The 18,907-nt window shown below is 47.3% G+C and overlaps 1 protein-coding gene across 5 annotated transcripts in view; it reads left to right on the top strand.

Moving 5' to 3' along the window:
• CDC25A (cell division cycle 25A) overlaps positions 1–17,282 on the top strand; it is a 249,214-nt gene extending 231,932 nt beyond the window's left edge. For all 5 annotated transcript variants that reach the window (XM_086941056.1, XM_086941057.1, XM_086941055.1 and 2 more), the window contains exon 17: positions 15,213–17,282. In XM_086941056.1, coding sequence (XP_086797182.1) covers positions 15,213–15,353 — 141 coding nt within the window. In that variant the 3' untranslated portion in view covers positions 15,354–17,282. The remainder of the gene's footprint in view (positions 1–15,212) is intronic.
• The last annotated feature ends 1,625 nt before the right edge of the window (positions 17,283–18,907 follow it).

Raw genomic sequence — 18,907 nt, 5'->3', positions numbered from 1 at the left:
GCTTCGAACATATTTAAAGAGCCATCGGTATCGAAACCGCCATCGGTCGATCCAAAGGAATCGAAACCGAAAGTCACTGCCAAAACCGAAACCAAAAGTGCAGCTGGCTCTGGTCGGCTCCAAGGCCTCAAACCCCTAGGAGCCGAAGAAACAGAAAAAGTCCGTCGATACCGGGAAGCTCAAGAAGGTAATCGAACCAAAGGTTGGGGCACTGAAGACCAAAGTCAAGGCTGTCGAACCGACGAAGCCAATGCCAAAGGGAGTTGACACACACACAAACGGCCTGAACCAAAAGAAGGCTTCGATCCTCGGTCGAGGCCTGCGGACAAGACAAAGACTGGCTCCAAGGACCCTGTCGAGTCGACGCAGCAGAGTCCATTCATAGCGAAAGAGGTGTCAGAGTCACTCCAACGCATCCAAGATAACGCTACAGTGGTCGGGCCGAAGAAGGCCCCAACACCGAAGCTGGTCTGAAACGTTCACACCGCATCAACACCAATCCAGTTTGGGTTGCCACCGACGGTGCGTCTGAAGATGTTCGAACCAAAGAAAGGTATCGGAGCCATTAAAAAAGTGTCGATGGAAGTGGAGCCTATGGAGGAGCCTGAAGAACAGGAGTCGAGGCAGTTCATCGACTCTGAAACTGGTAGACTGTCCATATATAAAAGGAAGATCATACCAGAAACGAAACACCCATGGAGTCATATAGGATTCCCTTAAAAAAGAAGGGGGATTCAACAACATCGCCAGTTCTTGTGGAACCTCTCCAATCCTATGGACAAGAGCCTCAGACCTTTTCACCCACATACTCAAATGTGGATGCAGGGGATGACGAGAATGAGGATGACACTGATCATGTGGACACTGATCCCAATGATCAAGACCAACCATGGGCAGACCCAGCTGAGCCAAAAGATCCGCAGACTGCCCCTGACACACATGTATACAATGTAAAAACATCTTCCACTGAGGACACTACTGCTTTTAACGTCCCTATTGAAAGAGCGGCAAGTAACCATGACGTGCAACTACATGCTGACCCTGTGGAGGAAGACTTTCTGGTCGACACCTTTTCCACTTCAGAAAGAACAGTCAAGACCCTGCCCTTGCTAAAAGGGGTCCTTAAGCATGCTGGTGACCTTTTTAAGGAAACCACCAGGGCCAGGGTATTGAACCCAAGAATTAAAAAGAAATATAGACCGGCACCTGTGGACCCCACTTATATAAGAGGACGGTTGCCGTTGGACTCATTAGTTGTTTCTAATGCACGTAAGAGAGCAAACTCCCAGACTACAGGTGATGCTCCTCCTCCTGACAGTCGAAAGTACTGGAAACTTCAGGAAAAAGGGTGGCAGCGCAGGCAGCTAACATCTGGCGCATTGCAAACACTCAGGCACTCTTAGCCAGATATGACAGGTCCCATTATGATACCCTTGAGACACTGTTGCAACACCTACCAGATCAGTACAAGGAGGGTGCAGAACTACTAATCCAAAAAGGAAAGCTTATAACCAATGCTTCCATCAAGTGCGCGCTAGACGCTGCTGACACTGCAGCCAGGGCCATTAACACTAGTGTCATGTTAAGCAGACATGCCTGGTTAAGAATCTCAGGATTCAAACCAGAAATTCAAACTTCTATCCTCAATCAGCCAGTTAACTCGGACTACTTATTTGGACCTGAGGTTGACACCACCCTTGAAAAAATTAAAAAAAGACACAGAGACTGCAAAGTCTATGGGGGCTCTGCAGTCCCAGCAGTTTCGGGGTGGCTCCTTTCGTCGCTCCAATACTAGAGGACCTTCAAGAGGCCAGTCCACACAGCAGACACAGTACAATTAAGGAGGTACGCAATCCACCTACAATAAAAACAGGGGTGGATATCGTGGAAACAACATCAAGGGCAGAGGAAGAGGAAACAACAATTCCAGATCCTCTGCCAATAACAAACAGTGACGCCCTGTCACTGCCCCCCGACCATATAACACCTGTCGGGGGGAGACTACAACAGTTCCTGCCGGTCTGGAAATCCATCACCACAGACAGGTGGGTGAGAGACATTGTCCAGTACGGGTATTGTCTGGAATTAACATCCACTCCACCCAACATACCACCAAGACACCGTCCTATGTCCGCAGAGCACTTACACTTATTGCTGCAGGAGGTCGTCAGCATGCTGCAAAAAAGGAGCCATAGAGCTTGTGCCTGTAAAAGACCAAGGCTCAGGGGTGTACTCTCTGTATTTCTTAATACCCAAAAAGGACGGGTCTCTAAGACCTATACTAGATCTCAGGCCTCTGAACAGTTACATTCTGTCAGAGCATTTTCATATGCCCACCTTACAGCAGGTTCTGCCGTTACTCAGTCAGGGAGACTTCCTCGCGACACTGGATCTAAAAGATGCGTATTTCCATATACCCATACACCCATCACACAGACAGTATCTCAGGTTCACTATTCAAAATCCACATTATCAGTCCAAGGTCCTCCCTTTCGGAGTAAGAACGGCACCCAGGGTGTTCACAAAGTGCCTCGCGACAGTGGCAGCACACCTAAGGAGGCAGCACATGCATGTCTACCCTTATCTGGACGACTGGCTTATTCAAGCAAAGACAGCCCAGCAGTGTGCCAGCCACATGTCCCACACCATTCATCTTCTTCACAATCTGGGATTCTCGCTGAATTATCCAAAGTCACATCTTCAACCCGCCCACGTGTGACAGTACCTGGGCGCGACAATAAACACTCTGGCAGCCAAATTCAGCGAGGATACACAGCATGCAATTGCTGATACAAAAATTCAAACCTCAACACTCGCTTCCAGCAAAAGTGTTCATACAGTTGATGGGCATGATGGCCTCCTGCATCTTCATAGTCCCACACGCGAGACTACATATGCGCCAGCTTCAGGAGTGCTTAGCACATCAGTGGAATCGGGCTCAAGGACAATTACAAGACCTAGTGTTGGTGAGCGATCGGGCATTCAACTCTCTGCATTGGTGGAATCCACAAAACCTTTGCAAGGGCCGACCATTCCAGGAGCCTGTGCCACAGATTATACTGACAGCGGACGCATCTCTCCAGGGATGGGGAGCTTGTGTACTCCACTTCACAGTGCAAGGACTATGGACAGCACAGCAGAAGAAAATGCACATCAACCTTCTGGAACTGATGGCAATCTTCATGGCGATTAAAGGCTTTCAAGGTACACTTGTGCAACAAGGTCGTGTTGATCCGGACGGACAACATAACTGCCATGTACTACATATAGAAGCAGGGAGGAACACTCTCCACAGTTGTCTCATCTGGCTCAGAGCATGTGGAAGTGGGCCATTCAGAGGAACATCTTCCTCATGGCGGAACACCTCCCGGGCAAGGACAACCACATGGCGGATCTGCTCAGCAGACACAGCCACCAAATGCACGAGTTGGAGATACATCCATCAGGGCTCCAACCGTACTTCCAGCAGTGGGTTCATCCAGAGATAGGCCTATTCGCCACAAGGGAAAACGCTAAATGCCAAAGCTTCGCCGCCAGGTTCCCACATCAGCAGTTCAAGGGCAATGCGATATGGATGAACTGGTCAGGCAGGTTTGTGTACGCTTTTCCCCCAGCACCTCTAATACCGCTGGTAGCACGCAAGCTGAAGCAACATTCGATGACACTCATCCTGGTTGCTCCGACGTGGGCACGCCAGCCATGGTACACCACGCTAGTAGAACTTTCCGTGGTACCGCATCAAAGACTGCGGCTAACACCCAGACTTTTAACGCAGAGCCATGGCGAAATTCAGTACCCAGATCCGCAACAGCTCAACCTGGCAATCCGGCTCCTGAAGTCTTAGAATTTGGCTACCTCAACTTGCCACCAGAATGCATGAACATCAAGGAGGCAAGAAGACCCACAACCAGAGCATGTTATGCTGCTAAATGGTTTTGTCATATATTGTAACAATGACATTGACCCACTGGATGCATCTATTCAAAACATTATCTGTTATTTGTTGCACTTATACAGATGTAATCTGGCGTACAGCTCCATTCGTATACATTTATCCGCAATCGCAATTATCTTCAAAACAGGCAGCACCTCTCACTATTCAGAGTGCCTGCCATTAAAGCTTTTCTGGAGGGACTCAAGAGTGATCCCCCCCAGACACCCACCTTCGCCTGTATGGAACCTGAATGTGGTCCTCACCAGACTGATGGGACCACCTTTTGAACCTCTGCACTCTTGTGAGATTCAATTTCTTACCTGGAAAGTTGCTTTCCTAGTAGCCATTACCTCACTAAGAAGAGTTAGTGAACTCAAGGCACTAACCATTCAAGAGCCATTCATTCAGGTCCACGCAAATAGTTGTACTACGCACCAACCCTACGTTCATGCCTAAGGTGATTTCGCAGTTCCACATGAACCAAACCATAGAACTGCCTGTTTTCTATCCTAATCCAGAAATTGTCGCAGAGAGATCTCTACACACATTAAACGTCAAAAGAGCTCTTATGTACTATATATACAGAACAAAGGATTTCAGGAAAACAAAACAACTGTTTGTTGCCTTTTCTCCACAGCACAAAGGCAACCCCATTTCCAAAGCAGGAATAGCCAGATGGATTGTTAAGTGTATACAGATTTGCTACGCAAAGGCTAAACGCACACCAACCATTCCTCCTAGGGCACACTCCACACGTAAGTTGGGAGCATCCATGGCTTTCCTGGGAAATATTCCTTTAGAAGAGATATGTAAGGCAGCCACATGGTCCACTACACATACATTTACGAAACACTACTGCGTAGATGTTCATTCAGGACAGCAAGCAGCTGTAGGACAGGCTGTTCTCAAAACTCTTTTTCAGACTGCTGCAGCTGGCACGGGCAGCCGCCGCTAACAGGAGGGACTGCTATATAATCTATGCACAGATATGAATTCAGCAGCCCACATGCCTCGAACCGAATATGCTACTTACCAGTATGCATCTGTTCTTGGCATGTAGGGCTGCTGACATTCATATTGTCCACCCTCCTCCCCGCCACCTGTAGCAGCTGTAGCATTCAGAATTACTATGTAGCATGGACATCACTCACTGTATTACACTCCATCTCTGCCACAATGGCAAAAAACAATCTGTGGATGGTGAGGATGCCCATGCGCACTGTAGTCCAGGGGAGGAGCCACCTATCTTGTGATACTTCGAAGACTCTTCCAGGCCATCAATGTGCAATCATCCGGACCCAACACTAGGCGGCGATCTATGCACAGATATGAATGTCAGCAGCCCTACATGCCAAGAACAGATGCATACTGATAAGTAGCATATTCGATATTGCCTGTACCCGGATCATAAGGCTGTGGACTGCAAGATCTGCCACACCTTTTCTACTAAGACCCTCCGGGACCGTGAGGGTCGGCTCCTCACTTGGCTCCAGAAATTGAAGCCTAGAAAAGACACTGTGTCCAGCGACAGTGAGGACTCCTCTTCAGCTTAATCTTCTAGAAGGTCAGTCAAAAGGGGTAGGGTTTCCTCTTCACCTTCTGTGGAGCGTCCAGTGAAGGCCTCAAAAAAGACCCCCTGTGAGTCTGAGAGCGAAAGTCCTGTCAAATCTTCTCACCACGGTGTAAAGGAGAGGGAGGGACCATCTATGCCGTCCACTGTGATGAAGACTGCTTCATCTTCCCTGTCATCTGAGAAGTCAGACAAAAGTTCAAAGTCGACGACGCTGCAGAAGGCTCCGTCCACCAAGGCGTCGAAGTCCAAGGTTAAAGTGGTGCCGTCGACTGGATCGTCTATGGGATAGTCGACTGTGGTGACAGCGACGTTTAAGAGGATGTCGACAGGAACATAGACGACAGCGACTACAAAGATTTCGTCGACTATGGTAACGACGACTGTGTCGTCGACGAGTGCTTCGACTGCAACGTTGACTACTACGACGACGGCATCTCGTCGTCAGCAGTTCGTCCGTCGACTGTGGCTTTTCCATTGACGGCAGGTTTACCTTAATCTGCTCCATCGTCGACGGGACCGCCAACGATTCTGTCGTTGACGGAGAAATATACTATTTCTTTGAAAAGAATTACTCCGGACATGACTTCTCCAAGGAGAGTTACCCCCTTGCCTCCCGCTTTGTTAAAAAGAAAGATGAGGATTCTGATAATGATGATCAGGACCTGTTTGGGTATGCGCACAGTCCATCCCAACTGCTTGTTAAATGTCAGGAGACAGATTCGAAGGGAAAGTTTCTTCAGTAGTGTTCATATCAACATTCTCAACCGCAGGGGTTCACAGGCCAAGAGATGGTATCTGTTCCTACCTCTTTCTTGCAAGATCTCCATAACATGTTGCAGGATTACAAATCAAGGTGCTCTCAGCCTGCTGCTATTCCGGCTACTCAAGCCTTGCCTACCCCTACAACTCCAGTGATGATCTCTCCAGAATTGCCCACTCAGGTGGTCTCTCAGCTACAGACATCTGCTCCACATGTACCTTCAACACTACCGGACATACAGGATGATTCCTCGGATGAGGATCAGAATCTCGATGACAGGCCTAATCAGGGCTTAGAATGGGATGAGTATGTAATCCCGGACCCAGTGTCACCATGTCCAGAAACTGTGGATTCCCCTACGGTGGATATCGGGGGGGTTTCATAAGTTAATGTATAGGGCATCTAGCAGATTCCAGCTACATAGGTCTTCTGTTGCCACTGAGTGTTTTCTCTAAGACTTTAAAGAGCCATATAAAAAAGTTAACCAACCTATTCCCATTGTACAACATGTATGGGATGAAGGTCTTAAGGCTATGAAGAACCCGGCTTCGGTGGTCCCTGTCATACCGTGCCTGGAAAAGAAATATAAGGCGCCTGAGGATGGTCCGTCGTCTGACTGGACACCCAAAACCAGACTCTTGTGGTTTCGCTGGCGGCACAGAGGATGTCCTGCAACCCTTCGGCGCCTTTGACTTTCAATGGCTAGTCTTCAGGTCCGGGCAGCTAATGCCTTGTTAATACTGGGCAGGTATGATCGCCAGTTATGGTGTGACCTTTCACCTTATTTAGATCAATTTCCCCAAGAAGCAAAAGGTGTCGCGAAGAAGATACTACAGGAAGCAACAGCGGAGGTAATCGATTGTGCCATGGACATTGCCACAACGGCTTTTCGCACACTGCTGGGGCAGCGGTTCTTCGTCGCCAAGGATGGCTCAGAGCGACTTGGTTCAGGCCGGAGGTCCAGAATAAGATCTTGGACCTTCCTTTCGATGGAGAGGCATTGTTTGGAAAACACATAGATGATACCCCCCAAGATATTAAGAAGGATACAGAGACGGCTAGGTCTTTTGGTACGCTTCAATACCGGAAGGCTCCTTTCAGGGGTGCCAGGGGCAGGAGTACCACATACAGAGCTCATACCAACAGCAGCGGTACTCGTCATATGGATCAGGGTCACAACAATATTGCCAGCCCTATCATCAGAAACAGGGTCAAACCTCGACTTTCTCAAAATCGAATACCAGAGGGAAACCGAACCGCCAGGGACGTGATACGTCCAAGAGGCAATAGCAGCGTTCTGGCTCTTACTGCTGTGCCCACCTCCAGGGCAACATCTGTAGGAGACAGGGTATCACAATACCTCCGCAACTGGTCTCTGATCACATCGGACCGTTGGGTGCTCAACATAATTCGAAAGGGTCATACCTTGGAATTCACTCAAATACCACCTTCCAAGCCCCCTGCTGCCATTCCATCGAAACATCTGTGTCTCTTGCAGCTCGAAGTTCAACAGATGCTCCTGATGGGAGCTGTGGAGCTGGTTCCCTCATCTCAGAGGGAAAGGGTTTTATTCCAGGTTCTTCCTGGTGAAGACTACGCTGGAGAAATGGCGCCCTATTTTAGACCTCAGGGAGCTAAACACCTATCTCATTTCCCAATCCTTTCAAATGGTTTCCCTTCAGGATATCTTGCGTCTCATCAATCCAGGAGACTTCATGGCCACTCTCTATCTCGAAGATGCGTATTTTCACATACCCATTCACCCAGCACACAGGAGATTTCTACGATTTACAGTAGCCAAGAGCCACTTTCATTTCAGGGATTTACCCTTTGGACTTCGCTCTGCCCCAAGAATCTTTAACAAGGTGCTGGCACCGGTGGCAGCTTTCCTGCGGAGACCTCACTTTCAGGTCTTCCCTTACCTGGACGATTGGTTGCTGAAGGCCCCGTCCAGGGAAGCTGCGAGGTAAGCGGTCAACGCATGTACGAACCTATTCCAGAATTTGGGTCTTACTCTCAACAAGGAAAAATCATCTCTGATTCAGTCCAGAACAGCGCGTTTCCTGGGGGCCATCTTGGACTCAAATCTCAACAAGGCTTTCCCATCCTTAGAAAGGCAGGAAAAACTGCGGGCCATGGCACTGCTCTTGAGAAAAAGGTGTGTTTCAGTACGCCGTTACAAATCCCTTCTGGGGGTGATCTTCTCATGCATCCCTCTAATACCTCACTGCAGATTGCGGATGCGGCCTCTTCAAGAGCAACTAGACAAACAATGGAAGCAAGTTCACGGCTCATTAGACAAGGTGATGATCACTTTTGCAATGAAAAGAGCGGCCTTGTGGTGGACAAGAAAACCTTTCCCAAGGTCTCCTTCGTAGGCAATCTGTCTCCTCAAGTGGTGAAACGGATGCGTCACTGGATGGCTGGGATGCGGTGCTTCAGGATCTTCTTGTCAGCGGGCATTGGTTGCCCCAGCATAGTCTTCTTCACATCAACCTCCTAGAACTCAGGGCTATCAAGCTGGCACTTCCAGCATTTCTTCCTCTGCTGCAGGGGTCGAAGGTTCTCATCCCAACGGACAACACCACGGCCATGCACTACATAAACAAAGAAGGGGGTACCAGATCTCTTCCGTTGTCTCAGAAAGCCCAGAAGATTTGGAAGGGGGCTATTCTGCAGTAGGTAGGGTCGGTCGACATGTTTCAGCAAACATGGACTATTGCGTCCTTGCTTTCATCAGGACCAGGACTACAATGCTGAATAAATAATAAAGTGAAAGAGTGACAAAAGGAGAAATAAAACAAGTGCAAAGAGTCACCTGTATAGTCCAAATGCCATTACAGTCAGTGCCGATCACTGTGGAAAAAAGGGGAAGTGGGTATCAGGTGGGACTATCTGTATCCTGTGGGCTGTGGAATAAGTCCATGATCTATGGATCAGTATTGAAATCACATTGAAAAAGTTGATAGTGTATATCCACTGACTGTAATGGCATTTAGACTATACAGTATTGACTTTATTATTTATTCACGTTGTGCAGTAGCTGTAGCATTGTAGTCCTGGTCCTGGTTTTTCCTTTCTTCACTCACATTTTCTTGCACTGCACACCCCAGTCCCAATTTTTTCCCACTCATTAAGATCGAGTGGTAGACCACACTGTAGTCAAAAATAACATAAGGGACCTCCTTACCACCAGGTCATCCTTTGATTGTGGCACTGATTTTCTCAGACGGGTGGTCCGGATAAAATCCCAAATGATGAAGGGCGGATCCGTATGGTGACTGATGGGTATTTTCCTCATCCCTTGAGAGCCTTCTGTGCCCAATTAATGTTGAACTCTGGGTGATTAGGGTACTGTGGTGGATCAGGTTACTAGCGTACACCTCTGAGCTGTGTATGGTTTTAGACCCTTTGGTACCTTCTGTTGTTTTCAGGTTCTTTGGGGACTGTATCCAGAGCTAGGTCTATAAATCTCCCCGAGGTCCTCCCCCACCGTAGTGTTTTTTGTTGGTTTCCACAAATAGACTTTTTTTGCAACCACACAACACAAATGGCCAAACTTCGCCACCTGGTCCCCACACCCTCTATCCAAAGGTAATGTCATATGGGTAGATTGGTCAGAAATATTTGCCTATGCCTTTTTACTGCTTCCATTTCTGGTTCGGAAGCTCAGAGAAATGTCTCTCACCCTCATTCTATTAGCTCCTACATGGGCATGTCAACCATGGTTTACCACACTCTTAGAACTCCCAGTAGTCCCACATGAAACGCTTCAACTCAGTTCAAACCTTCTCACTCAGAACCATAGTTCAAGTTCAAAAATTTGTATAGCGCACTACTCACCCAGAGGGTCTCAAGGCGCTTGTGGGAGGGGGGGTACTTTACTTATCGAATACCCAAGTTTTAAGTTGCTTTCTGAAGGAGAGGTGGTTCTGTGTAAGGCAGAGGTGGGTGGGGAGAGAATTCCAGGTTTTGGCCACTAAGTAGAAGGATCTTCCCCCACATGGTGGATCTATGGATGCGCGGAATTGAGGCGAGGGCTTGATTGGACGATCGTAGTTGGCGGGTGGGGGGTGTAAAAGGACAGGCGCATGTTGAGGCATTCGGGTCCTAGGTCGTAGAGGGCTTTGTGTGCGTAGGTGAGGAGTCGGAACGTTATCCTCTTTTTAACGGGGAGCCAGTGGAGGTCTTTCAGGTGACCGGAAATGTGAGCTTGGCGGGGGATGTCTAGTATGAGTCTGGCTGAGGCGTTTTGGATGCGTTGGAGTTTTTTCTGTAGTTTGGCTGTGGTTCCGGCGTAAAGGATGTTTCTGTAATCCAGTCGGCTTGTGACCAGTGCGTGGGTGACCATTTTTCTTGTTTCGGTGGGGATCCAACAGAATATTTTTTTGAGCATGCGTAGGATGTTGAAGCATGATGATGAGACGGCGTTGACTTGTCTGGTCATCGAGATGGAGGAGTCCAGGATGAAGCCCAGGTTACGTGCGTGGTCCTTTGGTATGAGTTCTGTTCCCAGGGTCGGTGGCCACCATGAGTCGTCCCAAGCGGAGGGGGATGAGCCTAAGATTAGGACTTCCGTTTTGTCCAAGTTCAGTTTTAACCGGCTGTTCTTCATCCACTCGGCTACATCTTTCATTCCTTCGTGTAAGTTAGTTTTGGCGGTGTTTGGGTCTTTGGTGAGGGAGAGGATCAGCTGGGTGTCGTCTGCGTAGGAGATGATGTTGAGGTTGTGTTGGCGCGCGATGGATGCGAGAGGCCTCATGTATACGTTGAAGAAGGTGGGACTGAGTGAAGATCCTTGTGGTACGCCGCAGATGACTTCAGTGGGCTCCGATCTGAAAGGGGGGAGGCGGACTCTCCGGGTTCTTCCGGCGAGGAACGAGAGGATCCAGTCCAGTGCTTTTCCTTGTACTCCGACGTTGCTGAGGTGTTGTATGAGGGTGCTATGACAGACTGTGTCGAAGGCTGCGGAGAGGTCCAGTAGCATGAGGGCAACGGTTTCTCCGTTGTCCAGTAGTGTTCGAATGTCGTCTGTTGCTGCGATGAGGGCGGTTTCGGTGCTGTGTTCGGCTCGGAAGCCGGACTGTGAGGGGTCGAGGGATTTGTTGGATTCGAGGAAGGCGGCGAGCTGACTGTTGACGGCTTTCTCAATAACTTTGGCAGGGAATGGGAGGAGCGAGATGGGGCGGTAGTTCTTAAGTTCAGTGGGGTCTGCTGTAGGTTTCTTTAGGAGGGCGCTGAGTTCGGCATGTTTCCAGCTTTCCGGGAAGGTAGCGGAGTTGAGGGAGCAGTTGATGGCGTCTCGGAGATGGGGTGCGATGATGGAGTCTGCTTTGTTGAAAATGTGGTGGGGACATGGGTCGGTTGGCGATCCTGAGTGGATGGAGTTCATCAGGCGGATGGTGTCTTCAGTGGTGATTGGGTTCCAGGCGCAAAGGTTGTTAGAGGGGGGTATTGGTTCGGAGGGGGGTGGAGTGGACTGGTCTCCGGACTGGTTTTCAAAGCTGTTATGTATGTCGGCGATTTTGTTGTGGAAGAAAGAGGCTAGGGAGTCGCAGAGGTTTTGGGATGGAGTGATGTCGTTGGTGCCGGCGGTGGTGTTGGTAAATTCTTTGACGATGTTGAATAGTTCCTTGCTGTTGTGGGCGTTGTTGTCAAGTCTATCCTTGAATGCTGATTTCTTGGTGGATCAGATCAGTTGGTGGTGTTTGCGGGTGGCGTTCTTGAAGGTGGTCAGGTTGTCAGTGGTTGGGTTTTTTCTCCAGGCTTTCTCGAGGGTACGACATAATTTCTTGGATGTCTTAATGTCATCGTTAAACCAGGGGAGCTTTTTTGCTACTTTGCTTGATTTGATGGTTTTTCAAGGGTGCTAGTTCGTCGGCGCTGTGGGTGATCCATTGTGTGAGGTTGGTGGCTGCTTGGTTTGGGTCCGATGATTTGGCAGGAGGGTTTTGGTGAAGCGAAGTGAAGAGCTGGTCGGTGGTAATTTTGTTCCAGTTTCTTCGGGGGATTGGTTGTGGGAGGTTGTGGGTCGTGGTCTTTTTGTAGTTGAAGTGAACGCAGCTGTGGTCCGTCCAGTGGAGAGCTGTGGTTTGGTTGAAGGAGATGTGCTTGCTAGAGGTGAAGATTGGGTCGAGCGTGTGTCCGGCATAGTGGGTGGGGGGATCAACAAGTTGTTTGAGTCCAAATTTGGCCAGGTTGTCCAGAAGGGTGGTGGTGTTGCTGTCGTTTTTTCCAGGTGGAAGTTGAGGTCTCCCAGTAGAATGTAGTCCTCAGAGGGGAGGGCGTGTGGGCTGATGAAGTCAGTGATGTCTTCGCTGAATTGTGTGCAGGGTCCTGGTGGTCTGTAGATGAGGGTGCCTCTGAGTGTGGTCTTGGGGTCGGTGTGGATCTGGAAGTGAAGGTGTTCGGCGGCTGCGAGGTTATCGCCTGAGCTGGTCGTGATGCGGATGGAGTTCTTATGGACGATGGCGATGCCTCCTCCTGTTTGGATGGTGCGGTCCTTTCGGATGATCTTGTAGCCGTCCGGGATGGCTATGGCGATGTCTGGAGCTGATGAGGCGTTCATCCAGGTTTCTGTAAGAAAGGCGACGTCCGGCGATGTGGTGTCGAGTAGGTTCCAAAGTTCAATGGCGTGTCTATGGACCGAGCGGGTGTTGAGTAGGATGCACTTCAGGTGGTTAGTATTGTCGCTCTGTTTGGAGTCTGTGGATTTGGTGTGGGTCCTGATGCAGTCGAATTTGCAGGAGTGGCAGGTGAAGGGTCCATGGGTGTGTCCTGGGGCGGCTTGGTAGCAGTCTTGGAGACGGCCGGGGTTGAGTGCTGAGAGGGATGCAGCATCATATGTTATGCGGGTGGAGTGGGATTTGCGAGGACCAGGGGGTCTGGTGCTGGGTGCCGTCCAGGCGTGGACAGGCGTAGACGGGCTTACCTTTGGCGCACCTTTGGCGCGGCCGCTGCGCGTGTACGCTGCACGCAAAGGCATCTGTCATAAGTGGGGAGGGGCGAGGGAGGAGCAGCTGGGAGGCGGGAGCCGGGCAGGGAGGCACAACAAACAACAAAATGGCGGCAGGCCAAAAGCGTAACTGGATTGGGGCACAACCTTAAACGCTATGCACAAATGAATTATTCAGCCAAAGGCAGCCAAGCACAATTGAATTCTAGTGAATGCGCGCTTTCAAAATATAGCGCTATGATAAATATATTAACAGCAGACAGGCACTAATGGTAGTAGGAGCAATGCGAGCTATCAAACAATCTGGCAGTAAAGCAACCTGGCAGTGTAAAGCGCTACGATACCACAACAGTGCGGGGAGCAGCGTGAGGAGTGACCGCTTCTGAAGGCTTCAGGACGCCCAAAGGAGCTAACCTGGTGATTTGGCTCCTGAAGTCCTAGAATTTGGAAATCTCAATCTGCCTGCAGAGTGCATGACCATTTTTAAGGAACCAAGAAAACCTACCACTAGGGCTTGCTATGCAGCGAAGTGAAAAAGATGAATTATTGTAATAACCCAAAAAAATAAACCTCCAAATGCAACTATGCAAAGCATTATTTACTTACTGCATTTAAAACACTCCAGTCTTGCTTACACTTTTATACGTCAACGTCCGGCAACTGTAGCCGTCTAACCTTGGGCGGTGAACTCCACTCCACTCGCAGAGTTTCCAGAAAAGGGAAAGAAGGGACCGCTTGCGCTTTGCAAGGTGCCATTCGTGATGATTGCGCAGGGCAGACCAGCATCCGCACTGTGCAGTCACCACAAACTGCATTTTTCTATGGAGCTCTGCCACTCGTGGAGCTCCGCGTAGCGCGGCAGAGTTTTTTTGCCCCTTCGTAGAGTTCTGCGTAGCGCAACTCCGCCCAGATTTGTAGCTGTCCATCTTCAAAACAGACAACACTTATTGTTAGTCAAAGTGCCTGTAATTAAGGCTTTCATAGAAGGCCTTAAGATTGATACCAACTAGGGTCCCACATGCACCTACTTGGAATCTCAATATTCTAACCAGATGTATGGGTCCGCCCTTGGAACCATTACATAATTGTCCCCTCCAATTTCTTACTTGGAAGGTTGCTTTCTTAATTGCCATCATCTGACTAAGTCGTGTTGGTAAGCTACAGGCACTAACTTTACAAGAACCGTTTTCCAGTTTCATAAAGACAGGTTGGTTCTTCTAACCAACCCAAAGTTCTACCAAAAGTAGTATTTTTTTTTCACATTAATCGATCTGTTCAGCTACCTGCTTTATTTCCTCAACCAGATTCTGTAGCTGAAAGAGCTTTTCATACATTAGATTTTGAGAGCGCATTCATGGGGGGGGACTGCTATACAGTTTTTGCAAAGAATGGGTCTACAGCCACACATGCCTCGAACAGATTACCTACCCTGTAAATATCTGTTCTTTGCAAGCAGTGCTGTAGATTCACATGTGCCCCCCTCCTCCCCAGACACCTGTGATTGTTGCAGTCCTAATCTAGATTTCACTTGCATGGACATCTCTGTATTGACACTCCCCTATACTCCACTCTCAGACTCTTGCAAGAAAACAATGGCGTTGATGACCATGTGCACTATTACCAAAAGGAGTCACTTTACCTTGTGACTCGAAAAACTTCTAAGAAAAACTTGCAAACATCTGAGCCCAACAATAGATGTCAGGAGTATGCAAAGAATGTGAATCTAGAACACTACATGCCAAGAACAGATGTTTACAGGGTAACAATCCTTTTTCCAAAAATGATTTTCGCCTCCTTAGTTTCGTCACACAGTAGAAAACCATTATTAAAAGAAAAATTGTCAAAGGTTCAGCGTAGAAGTTTCATCAGAATTAACTTACATATGTATTGGGGCAGAAACTCATAACCTTTCAAATTCAGATGGAATGCCGATTGTGCAACTAAGGCCTCTGCTTAGATGGTTAATTTTTTTTGTGCTTCTGCTCTCCAGGCCTCTTGTGAACCACAGAGTTACCGGCCAATGAATCATGAGGACTTCAAAGAGGACCTTCGACGGTTTCGCACAAGAAGCAGAACATGGGCAGGCGAGAAAAGCAAGCGTGAACTGTACAGTCGCCTGAAGAAACTTTAAGCAGTTGGCACACTGAGCCTGGCACAAGCTTAGATTTATGCAGATATTTTATTATTGCTGGGCAGGGACATTTTCGAGTATACTGAAAGTTTCTGAATATAGAGCAGTCAAGTCAAACATTTAAAGAGTACAATTCACTTACTGCTTTTACAGAAACGTCTTTCCGTTGAACTTGAAAGATGGGGGTTGGCGCTCATCTAATCCCTGCAATGGCTGATTGGCAGTCTGCTGTGAACGTTTTCAACTGGTTTTTCAATTGTTGAAGGTGTTACTGTTATGTTGGTAACCAGCAGATTCTGCTGTTGATCATGTGGCAGTTTTATGAACGGACTGTGAACGATGATGCAAAACAATATATTCTAGCCACTATACTAGGCTTTAACACCTAGAATAAGATTATGCTTGGAGCTCATACTCTAGCATGCCACATTCTGCTTTCTTTGAAAAGGGAATGTGCAAAATTGCAGTTTTGCACCTGGCTTTGAAAGGAGTTGCATTAAACATTTTTACTTCATGTTGTCTTTGTTCCACCTTACCGTTGGTTGTGATTTTGCATTGAAAGATTGATTCTGGGGTGTTAACAATGAACAGCTTAACCCCAGTCCTGTACACCTCACCCCCGTATCAAAAGGCATCTCCTCTTAGTTTTTTTTATATTTTGATTTTGAATTCCCATAGTATCAAGGAATAGGCTTTGGAATAAATTTCTCATACAGTAGGGGTTAACATTGCAGGTTGCTAATACGTTTTTTTGTGGCCTAGCATTTCAATTACCAAAGCTAAGCACTTGTGATGATGGTTCTGGTGTAGCCTGTCATACTTGGGTTGTCTTTTTGAATTCATCTTAAACGTACCCCATTCTTTTGTTCCATTTTAAAGATTTTAAATGGTGTCTGCTTACTGGTACATCTGTGCACTCCATTTTTATCTTCACTTTTCAGCGCATCTTTAACAAATCTTTAATGCTGTACCTTTCAGTTACTTAATGGTTCAGTTATGCTTCCCTATTTTATTCAGTATACCAAACCAGAACATATAGCACACACCTTCACCCTTGTCAGTTGACATCCTGACAACCTTTCATATTTCACAATGTTTTATATAATTTCTCACATTTGAGAAATTTTTATTTTGAATCATTGATTCACTTAAATTTTGAAAATCTTTGTATGTTCAGTTTCTCGTTGTAGAAACAAAAACTTAAGATAAGTACTTATCCATGCATGGAAAATATTCTATGAATTCCATCATGGTATTAAGTGATGTTCGGAGCAGGGTTACCTTTTCTGGGTCATCATGAATGCCAGGTTTATCTCCCCTCCCCCCCCCCATGATCGATTAGTACTGTTACTCTACTGTTCGCTGACTCGGAAACGCTCCTGTTGATAAGGCTTTATAGGTCACTGGAAGAGTGACTTGAGGGATGTTCAAATTCTTGGCGACCTTCTTTGGGCAGTATTTTTCCACTGTGCCAAAACTGACACCAGTGCCATTGGACTTGGTTAATTGACTTGGCAGTGTTATGGCACAAATCTGGACCAGAAGTTAATGCGTGTTGATCCTGGTTGCAATGTATTTTGATATTGTAGTTACTGGCTTCATGCGCATGTTCTTGTATATTGTGCTGCTGAGAACAATATGGAAAAGATTTAGACACTGATGGTAGATCTGGACTGCTGTGGTTCTTTTCCTTTATATTGTAAATCTGGTAAAGCAGCAGGGGATGTTTTTATGTGGGACGTGATCCTTTGTTACTTTTCTATTTGCACATATGTTTCAGGAGGAATCCAAAGTGGAGGTTGGGGGTGGAGGGATGGATGAAGCCATGACTTGGAGCAAAGGGGGTTTTCTATTGCAAGCTCCTGTATTTTCTTTGTAACATCATTTTGCTGGCAGGCACAGGAAAATAAACAACTTTAAACCCCAAAATGTGTGAATTGTATTGCATTTTGTAACACGTGTTTTAAACTTATAAATGTAATTTCTTATGGGATCAATATTTCTCCATATATACTAACCATTGTGCAGCGGAAATTCAAACATGCCCTACATGGGGTTTGGTGTGCCAAAGTAACAGTTTGTGGTATTGCAAATGTTAGCTGGGATTTGTATTTACTCGGTCGCAATCTTTTACACAAAAAAATCTTGCCAGTTCCAGATAGGCAAGCATTGATTCAGCATTTTTGTAAACAAAATTATTCTGTGCTTGTACTTTTTATTGTGAAAAATGATTTAAGAAGGTCCCACCTTAGAGACCTGCGTACTGGTCCTAGCCAATTTGCGATTGGGTTCTGTGTCCGAGGGCACAGACTGCTCTGAAAGCACCTACGTCAGTGCCCATGGGGGCATCTATATGCCTCTCAAAGTCAATCCTGGAGTGGAACACCACTATTGCGGAGCTGTGCGATGCAATCTACTGATTAACTTTCTGGATTGAGTGACACATTGGAATATTCAGAAGGTGAGGAATCTGGGGGTTAATCTCTCCCAGCATGGCTTTATTCACGCTGTGTTCATAACAATGCAAATAAGCCTTAAAAATAAAAACCCAAAAAGGTACTTGTTTTCATCAAGGGAATGTGGTGCACATGCTGTGTGTTAATTGTACATTGAGGAATCTCGATCTATAAAAAGAGGGAGCGAGAAGTTATTTTACTGGTCCATTACACCTCCCCCGGTTTAATACTTATTCAGAAACTGATTTGGTGTTCCGAGCACTGTGCTCCAAGAAAAGGAATACTTTCATATCAGCCACGAAATGTCTATGGCCTGAAAGATAAAATGACCTTTAACAGCCAAGATGGTTATGCTTCACATTGTGCTGGATATGCAAACACCACAGGCTCCAGATAAAGCTTTGTGACCTTTTTCGTCCAAAAACCACAAGTGTTATTGTCCCCGTTCTCCTACCCCCCCCCCCCCCCACCCACCCACCCACCCACGTATTTCATTCATATATTGGGTGGTATTTGTGTGTAAATGTCTGTGGTGGAGAGACCCAATTGTAACTTAATAAGCTTTTTGTTTGGTTGCAACTTCTACCTGCAGATACATCACCTGCAGAACAGCCACATGTATCTGAAAGAAAGTTAAGTTTGAGGCATATGAGCTGCAGAGCTCACACTTAGCATTAGATCGCCATGTGGTGTTGGGCTCGGATGCTTGCACATTGTTGTTGTCTTGGAAGAAGTCTTTGTAGTCACGAGATAGGTGACTCCTCCCTTGGACGATAGTGCGCATGGGCATCGACCTCATCCTTAGATAGATTTTTTCTGCCATTGGGATCGGATGCCACTTTTCAGCTTCAGTTCAAAAACCATTTCGACACAAACTTCCATAAACTCTTCAAATTGACTTCAAACAACATCAGCTTAGACCAACTTTTATCGATTCAATTCCAGTCGTCGACGTGGGCTGTTGGGCCTACCCATTCAGGCCTACGGCTCATGGAAAGGACGCCATTCAAGAAATGCCCCCAATGTGGAGCAAAATTCCCACACAGTGACCATCACAAGGTCTGTAACCTGTGCCTGTGACCTCAACACGACGAGTCC

The sequence above is a fragment of the Lissotriton vulgaris genome, chromosome 10, assembly GCF_964263255.1.
Source record: "Lissotriton vulgaris chromosome 10, aLisVul1.2, whole genome shotgun sequence".
Taxonomy (NCBI): Eukaryota; Metazoa; Chordata; class Amphibia; order Caudata; family Salamandridae; genus Lissotriton; species Lissotriton vulgaris.
The sequence above is the reverse complement of the archived record's forward strand: the minus strand, read 5'-3'. Positions and strand labels throughout refer to the sequence as shown.